We start from the raw sequence: 9,180 nt of genomic DNA, 5'->3' as shown, positions 1-9,180 counted from the left end.
TAGTTTGAAAAGAGCCTCCTGGGGCCGGCCAAATAGCTCAGTGGGCTAAAGCACCTGCAAACAGGCGCAGTGGCAGGGGTTTGCTCCCGGACCTGCTGTGCTGGCCCTGCCCACAGGGAGTGCGGAGTCAGCAATTGAGACTGGGTGTGGTGGTACGCGCCTGTAATCCCAGCTCTTGGGATTACAGACAGATCACCATGAGTCCAATCTAGTAGGGAGATCCTGAACACCCTGTAGACCCTTCCCTAAAATACAAAAAGAAGGGGCCGGGGAGATGGCTCAGTGGAATATGCGCTTCCCTGGCAAGCGCAAGTGCCTGAGTTCAATCAGTTCTGAAAAAAAAAAAAATGTTCCTCTAGGGTTAAAATATATTCTAAATGCTTGATTCATTATTAAATTTCCTGAACCTCTTATGGGAAGATGAGGTATCTCGTAGGCCCTAAGAAATGCAATAGTAATTTTATCAGAGTCTAGCTTTGTGGAGCTATAAAGAGCTCATTTATATACTGCACCAGGGCCACATTTTTTAAAGTTGGGGACCTTAATATTTTCAAATAAGTTGGGGCTGCCTCTGAACCTGAGGCAGCACTGTCCATTTAAAAGCAAACAAACACTGAGAGTAACAAGGCAACGGGAAATACAAGAAGGCACCTCTAAGCCCTATGACAATAAACTGTGCAGTTTCACATGGCATTTGGGTTAGGATAATACATGGGCTAGGAACTACAGGACCAAGGGGAGTTGTAGCTTTATTAATAGCCCATAAATCTTGAACTAAAGAATAGTCTCCATCTTGCTTAAGTAGGGAAGCATGGGAGAGCTGCCTGGGGACGGGCAATGAACACTTTTGTTTGAGGACACTAAAAATTAAATGCTACAGTGGAGTACTGTCATTTATGGAGACAGCTGTTTGGGCTTCTTAAGGCAGTGTAACAGGCTGGGGTAGGAACGTGAACTGCCTCTCCTGGGGTTTTCAAATTCCAGACCTGTGAATCTACCTTGGATAAAATGCTTTTAGGTGTATCTAAATATATTGTCTAGTAGTCCTGACACTAATATTTACCAAAAGGAGAAGGATATTTTGGTGTCAGAGATACCTCTAAAGGGGCGCGCACACACATCTTCCTAATAATGGGGTAGGAGGGTTTGAGAAAACTAGGAAAGCCTGAATGAGAATTATTGCCCCAAATCCGCAGGTTAGAGGCGCTGTACAGCTGCTGTCGGGATACCAGCGATGCTCGTCACAGTTCAGGTCCATTCAAAGGGGTCCAGGGCCTTCAAGCAAGGCAGGAGTGTAAGTCCCAGTATCCAGAAGAAAATGAAGCTTTATCTGTCAAGCCAAGAGCTTCCCAGGGCACCTGTAGAGTGACAGCCACTCTGCTGCGAGGGCTCTGAGAGCCTTGGCCACCCTCAGTCATCCGGGCACCAACAAGGAGGCAGGGGCCTCGGGTCCAAAATGGTGGAGGTGGCAGTCTTCCTGTGTACAGTGGAGGTGCGTCTTCCCAGGGGAAGAGGGGCTTCACTACTGCCAGCCTGGGGCAGGGTTGGCGCTCCCCAGGCGCAGCAGCTCTCTGACCTTAGTTCTTTTTATAAGTGGAGACTTGAGGTCTTTTTGAGGAGTCACAGTTTTGTATTTTTAATATTAAGGCAATCTGGCTTGATTGTGTGCCTGTGCTCATCTCTCCTGGGCCTCAGCATTTGCTGCTACTTGGTCCCTATTGTTGAAAACCCCAAAAGCCAAGTTTAAAAGTTCATTAAGGGGGTCCTGGGGAGTGTAGCCTGCTTTTGAAGGTGCTTATGGACATTCTAGGCCAACTGGTTAAAATAAAATGTGTTTCCAGTAAAACTTGTCCCGATTGTGAGTTGGGCTCTGTATTTACAGAGGTTCTCAGTTAAGTGCCCCAGAAATAAAGTGGGGTTTGGGGAGGTCTTGGGCGATTTTCCTAATCATTTTTATTTTATTTGTTTATTGTGAGGCAAGGTCTCACTATGTAGTCAGGCTGGCCTCAAACTGAGCAGGATTCTCTTGCCTCAGCCTCCGGAGTGCTGGGATTACAGGCGTGTGCCACCACACCCTGACCTTTCTCAGGTTCAGTGATTTATGCATGTATTTTTAATTCCATCAATTGATGAATAATCATTTTATCATTTTTTTGTCCTCATTTTCAATCTGATATTGTCAACCCAGGCCCCACAGGCACAGTAACTATGACACATTTTTATCATTATCTTGGATATGGACAGTTCATGAAATTATTTCTTTCTACAGTTCTGGTCACAAAATGAATTGGACAAGAAGTGAATCAAATTCAGTAGTTAGGTTCAATGTTGACCTTATGGGGAAACTGGATTCTGTTCTCCAATTTAGTTTGTAACCAAAACCAAGACAAGAAGGAAGTTTGTGGACCCAGATACCACTGTATTTTACTGGCCTTACATGCTGCAGTCCATTTATTTATTTATTTTTAAGGTGTGAAGCAAGTAGTAGAAAACAGTACATGAAGGTCTTGTCCAAGTTGATCATAAATTACAGTCAAAGTATGAAACGCATCTCTGAACCTACTTGGGTTCTTTGAGAAAGCCCCAGTTTTTGTTCAGGCTAGGACTGATCACGTGGGGAGAAGTGGGCACGCGCAGTTCCTGTTCCCCTTCTGAAGCATCTTGAAGCAGATACCTAGTAAGTTCTGAATCACTAGGGTGATAAAAAGCGCTGGGTTCCGTTGGTAATGAGGGGTGTTGGCTGGGAAGATGAGGAGATGAGATGGGGGAAGTGATCTCATGAGAGGACAGCCACAGGGAGTGACTGAGCAGGATTCTAAGCTCTCCTCAGGGCCCTCGGGTCGCTGTTGGCATCTGGGGTGGTCATCCAAGAATGCATCTTTCATAGGGTCTGGTTCCATTTTATAGGTCCTACTGGCAGGTGGGTATAATAGATTTTACAAGACTCATGTCATTCCAGGTCTCCATATAGGGCCATCAAAACCTGGACAGAGGGACTTTTGTTTGTTTTTCTCTCCCTCCAGGCTGGAATATTGCGTAAAACATTGGGCCCCACTCAGAGGCCATGCCTTCCCACTTTTTAACTTGTATAGATTTGCCCCCACACTGTTTTATAAGAGAAGATTGTCTTTTTTTTTTTTTTTCAATCTTTTGTTTTAAAAGGGTCCCAATTTTGCAAAATCTAACATAAAAGTTTCAGGGGAGATGTAGAGCTACTCATACATTAGCAAGGTATACCGTATACCTTTGAGACAATTCCCTTCTGTACCTTGGAAGAAGGTAAAGAAAAAAAAAAAAAAAAAAAAAGCCAATGGGATGGAAGCCTCTTGAGGTCCCCAAGACGGGGCTGCACGAGCCGTTCACGCCGCCCCTGCCTTCCAGCACCAGGATCCTTGATCAGGTCAGGGCGCATGCGTAACCTGCCCAAGGTGATCGTGCCGCGTGTACAGTCTGTCCCTCTTTCCACAGTCAGGGCCACCCTGAAGGCGGCTCTGCCCTGCTGCCCCACAGTCAAGCCACCCTCACTGGCAGCGGGGCCTGCTTCCTCTCCCTCACCACCCCAGGCGGCTGTGGTACTCACAGGGAAACTGTTGCTGATGTCCAGAAGGAGCATTCTGCTTCTGGTGTGCAGCCCTTCCAACCTTTATTAACTGAGCCCGAAAGCGGGAAAACCCAAGAGCAGGGTTTTACTCAAACACCTGTCCCAACGAAGACAACAATATGCATTGTTAATGCATTGTTAAATTAATATGTATTAATTATTGAAACTGTCCTATTAATCGGTTTAGAAACTGTCTTAATTGCTATTTGTTTCTCAATAAAATTAATTAAAAAAAAAACAAAACAAACAAAAAAACAAAAACCTGTCTCAGAGATCTTTGTATATGGGGGCATGTAACACGTATACGGAACTTATAGAAGGTTTCCAAAGTCTGAGGTGTCGCTTAGCAACTACAGGTCACCTATGTCGTAAAACACTGAGGCCATGTACTCCCCCACCATGAGTTTGGGACAGATGAAAACTAGGGTGGGGGAGAAGTGATGAGAAAGACATTGGGGCTGTCTTGAGGGGGAGAAGAGAAAAAAAGAGACCACCAGGCTCCTTCCAGGTGTAAATCCATAGACTCTACCAGGTCCCAAGCATAGTGTCAGCTGTCACCTGGAGGGCCACTCAGACCTGCACAGCTTGGAGCATGGGCCCTGCTGCTCAAAAAGAGGCACTGTGGGCACCAGGTGGACCGAGCTTATGCCCTTTGATTGAGGGAGGGAGAGATGGACACGCAGCGCGGGGGTGCCTCTCGGCTGAAGTGCTTAGGACTCCACGTCTGAATACCTCTGGACACTGATTCCTCCCTGGACCTAAGTGAGGACTCATTGTTCCCCGCACTGTGTCTCGGGCTGGAGTTTCCCGCGCAGGCAGCAGCAGAAGCTTGATTCGGGACACTGGGTGGAGCTGATCCTTCCTCTGTAGCTCTCTGGATGAGCACGACTGTCCTGTCTCCCCAGGGATGAGGTGCGATGCTGCCATCAAGGGATGCCTGGACCGCCCCTCCAGACCCTCTTCTCCTTTCTGGTACACAGCAAGCGTCTCTCGTTTTCTCTGCTTGTATGCACAAACGCTCAAGTTTTAGGGCCTTGGGAGTCTAATGTTAGAAAGAAAATAGACTAAGAACAGGGAGAGGCGGAGAGAGGGGAAGAGAGGGCAAGGGGTTGAGAGAAATGGGGAAGAAGCAGAAATAATGAAAAGCCTTTCTGGGGTGTCCCTGTTTAGCCTTCTGCTGGGCAGATGTCACCAGGCTGGGGCTCAGAGTTTCTCAAACTTAACCCAGCCTACCGCAGCAGGCTGGCTGACTGCCACTGCCAAAACAATTTTAGGGTATGCCAGAAGGGGACCAGGTAGGGTTTAGGAAACAAAGACAACACGAAACACACAAGAAGGGTGTGCGGGCACTCTGAGAAACCAGATGCTCACAGATGGAACCTGAGCACATTTCTACTTTCCTTGGGATGGTGAGGAGTTAGGCGAAGACGGTGCACGTCCGTTTCCCCATCCCCAACAGAGGACCTGCCCATCCACAGGTGTGAGTTTTGTTCTGCTCGCATAGGTGATTTAATATTGTTTGGCTTGACTCAACCTTTTGTTTACATTTTTAGTTGGGCTGATTTATGGCCTTCTAAGAAGAGGTCTGGGCTGGCCTGAGAGCTCAGTGGACTAAAGTGCCTGCTTAGGCAGAGTGCAGTGGTCGGGTTCAATACCTGGGCCTGCTCCCGGGACACGCTGAGAGGGCGATTGAGACCGGGCGTGGTGGTGCATGCCTGTAATCCCAGCACTTGGGAGGCTGAAAACAGGAGAATCACTATGAATCTGATCTACGAAGTGAGATCCTGTAGACCCTGCCCTAAATAAAAAATAAAATAAAATAAAAAGAGGTCTGGTTAAAAAAAAAAAAAAAAAACTAAATCTGGCTAGACAGGACTGCCCTTGGGTCAGTCCTTATCTGAGGGCCAGGCTCCTATACCTTATTTTTTAAAATTGAGCTGATTTATGGCCACTTACTAATGAATCTAACAGAAGAGACAGCATGATAGCCAACAATGTTGGCATGTGCTGTACTGGGTGACTTTAGCTAAGTCCTAAAAGTACCTGTCTTTTATTTCTTTTATCATATCTCAAAGCAAGACCCTGCCTCAAAAGAAGGCTGGAAGTGGGGGTGTAGCTCCGTTTGAGGATCTTGGGTTTAATCCCAGCACTGAAAAAAAAATAAAAAAGGGAGAAGGGGCTTAGAAATGGCAGCTTGCGACTGTCACCCACAAGCTGTTCAGATAGTCAGCTGACACAGGGAGAATTGGGAAAGAGGGTGCAGGGAGGCCCCATACTTCCGGAGTCGCTCCCCACTAGGTAGAAGGTCAGGAGGCCGTGATGAAGCTGTGGTCCCCACTGCGGGAGTCGCAGATGCGGCCAGGTCCCCGGCACACCCTGCCTTCACGCTCTCTAAGTGAGGTGCTTCCCCTACTCAGGGCCATAGTGGAGCCAGGGGTCTTCAGGGAACCTGTGGCCTCTGGGAAGGTCACAGGCTTGAGGGACAGTGAGGCCCAAGTCGAGGGTGGCCCTGCGCAAACCCTGGACCTCCGGGCTGGGGAGGAGGCCAAGTCTGAGGAGGGGTGGCTGCTCAGTGTTGGAAAAAGTGGCAACGAAAAGAAGCTCCGGTGCTTCTGTCTTTTCTAAATAGTGCTGCTGAGAAAACAAGCAGGAGGGTGGGGGAAAAGGAGTTTTATTAAAGTGGCAAATTGCGGCTAATAAACGCAGAAGGAATGATAAACTAGTGTCGCATCATGGCCCCACAATCCTAATGCACTTGTGGCAGAAAGCAGACCAAACACAGGGTGAAATGGCTCCGAGGGGGTTTAGGAGGCGTGTACTTACCCCAGTGGGCCTGACTAGAATCTCTCTCCCAGTCAGAGCTCTGCCCAGTGGGGGATATGGGGGCTTTTGTAGGGGAGGTGCAAAGCCAGATTTGGCTCATTTGAGTGGAGGGTTGGGTGACATCATAGGTTGCTAAGGCAGTTTAAACATCTCAAGTTCCACTGCAAGGCCATCAGTTAAACAAGCATGAGTTACCCAGAGGAATAAGTGTCCTGTTATATTTGAAGTTACACTGCAAGGCCATCAGTTAGCCAAGGGCAATAAAGACAGGGATTGTTGTTCCAAAGAGATTGATGCATATTGATGACAATTTACGCAAAGGAAGTAGTACTCTGGTATGAGGCCTACCAGACATGTCTGCTTGGCATTGGAGGGCAGCCCGGGCAGTTTTTTATTTAAAAGTTTTAATTTCTCCCTTCAAACTGACACATGGGGCCAGTGGTGGCAGCTAAGTCAGTAGGAGAGTGTCCTAGTGACAAGGTCAGTGTGACAAGGCCTGAACCCTTGGAACAGCTGCCAGATGTTATGTCCTCTGGAATACGTGATGGGAAGCTCGCAGCCCTTGAGCTTGCCGTGCTCCTGCCCAGAAGGGCGAGAGGCAACAACCAGAAAGGCCCGCTGGAGGCTGCAGGGAGGCTGCGGTCAGCCAAGGCCAGCAGGGGACACACCGGCCAGAGGAGTCTGCTCCTCCATGGGTGCACGGCCAGAACACACAGAGGGAGGCACTTGTCACTCCAAAGAGATTGACAGCACATTGCAATCAAATGCAGAGCTCGGATTTTCCAACACACCCGAATAGAGCAAGTCAACTATGAAAAATGTCTGCGATATCTGCAAAGGGCAAACTGGGCATTAGATGAGATGGTAGAATTATGGGTAAGGGTTTTTGTGTTTTGTTTGTTTGTTTGCCTGGTTGGTTGGTGTGGAGGACCACCGGGATGACTCTTCTGGAAAGAAGAGCCATTGTCTCCATTTTGGCTGAACCCGGCCCTATTTCCATGTGCTGGTATGTACAGGGCTGGCTCAGACTTTTCCTTATCCCTTCAATTGGCTCTGAGCAAGGCATATGGGTCTAGCCAAGGTGCTGGTCTTTGAAGCAAGGCCACAGGGCAGTGTTTCCTTGCCCCCGCCTCCATAGCTCCCCCCCAAAATGTGTAAGCTGGAGGGATGGAGAGCCCTGCTCACGCTGTCGGCTGGCATGAGCCTCGAGACAGAGGCTATGACTTCCCGAGGTACAAAAGATGACACGTCAGAGCTGAAGCACTCGCCCCAAAGCATGGGACACTATCTCCGCTGTGTTATGCAGATTACTCTCTCTGTATGTCCTTGTCTCTGAGCCTCACAGAGGAGAATGCAGGCCGCCGACCTGGCCCAGCTCACTGCGCTCACCTGCCAGCCGCGTTCTCACAGTCACTCACCTGCAAGCTACTCCTTTCTTCACAAATCAATAAAACTCAGGCTCGGCTCTTGGTCGAGGCCTTTGTTCCGGGTTGCCATTATCCTAGCTGGGCTTAGGACCCCCTGGCTCCCCACAACTACACATATGCCTTAGTGTCTATTCTCCCCATGGGCTGCACTGGAAGTGGTAGATTGGAATGAACTTACTAGAATTCCAGTCAGTTTTCCATGGATTACACATATAAACTTCCTGGGCTGAGACACGGACCTCGCTCCATGGCCCAGGCCTGTCTCAAACTCTGCAGCCTCCTGAGTGACTTGGACTCTGGGGGAGAGGGGAGCTCCATGATAAAATTCTAAGCGTGATGAAGGTATTGTGGTCGTTAGGTGTGAACCCGCGCAATGACCAGACCAGGCATTCTGACGCGAGTAGATTTATTGGGGACAGCAAGCCGGCTGGCTGCTGAGCAGACCAAGAGAGCAGCGAGCAAGGCAAAGCACAGGCTTTGTAAGGAGCGGGAAGGGTGTTTGTGAGCTGGAACAGCTGAGGGAGAGCTAATCCTGGCAGGGCCAGCTGGTCTGTGGGGGACCTTCGATGTCAACTGCCCAGGTCAAAGTCAGGCAGACTTGTTCTTCAGCTTTGGGCTTGGCTCTGCGTGGGGCCACGGGGGACAGAGTTCCAGGGCAGAGTGCCCGAGAAACTTTGAGTCCTGACCTATCAGTGGGTACTTCCACTTTTTCATTATAATTGCACATAGTGTGCAAATTACTGGGACTCACTGACACACACATGGCGATGGACCATGCTCACCCACTCCTCTACCCCGGCACAGAACCCTTCCCATCTATAGTAATGTACACACACACACACACACACACTCTCAAACACACATGAACATGTGAAACCATGCGACACTTATGTGTATCTCTGGCTTATTTTATGTAACATGATATTTTCCCGTTCTGTTTAACTTCCTGCAAACGACAGTGTTTTATTCTTCATGGCTAAATAGTACTCCATTTTCTTCATCCATTCATCTGGTGTCCTAGCCTGATACCATATCTTAGCTATTGTGAATAATGCTGCAGTAAACAAAGTTTGTACCTCTCTCCACCCCCACCCCTCACTCTCCCTCCTTCTCCAGGATCCTGCTAAATTGCTCAGCCTGGCCTTGAATTTGTAATCCTCCTGCCTCAGCTTCCCAAGTTTCTGAGGTTACAGATGTACATCACTCTAGTCAGCTGTTATTTCTTCTTTTGAAAAGTGTCTGTTCAGATCATTTGCCAATTTTGGCTGAACTACTTTTTTAAATAGGTTTTTGTGCTCTCTCTACATTCTGGGTATTAACTTCGGCAGA

At 48.4% G+C, this 9,180-nt stretch overlaps 1 protein-coding gene across 1 annotated transcript in view; it reads left to right on the top strand.

Moving 5' to 3' along the window:
- The first annotated feature begins 5,920 nt into the window (after positions 1 to 5,920).
- LOC101574465 (2-iminobutanoate/2-iminopropanoate deaminase-like) overlaps positions 5,921 to 9,180 on the top strand; it is a 9,544-nt gene continuing 6,284 nt past the window's right edge. Inside the window, exon 1 of the mRNA XM_004628938.2 lies at positions 5,921 to 5,996. Within this exon, the coding sequence (XP_004628995.1) occupies positions 5,921 to 5,996 (76 nt within the window). The remainder of the gene's footprint in view (positions 5,997 to 9,180) is intronic.

Source organism: Octodon degus, unplaced genomic scaffold (genome assembly GCF_000260255.1).
Source record: "Octodon degus isolate 3935 unplaced genomic scaffold, OctDeg1.0 scaffold00026, whole genome shotgun sequence".
Lineage (NCBI taxonomy): Eukaryota > Metazoa > Chordata > Mammalia > Rodentia > Octodontidae > Octodon > Octodon degus.
This window is presented reverse-complemented; position numbering and strand designations above follow the sequence as displayed.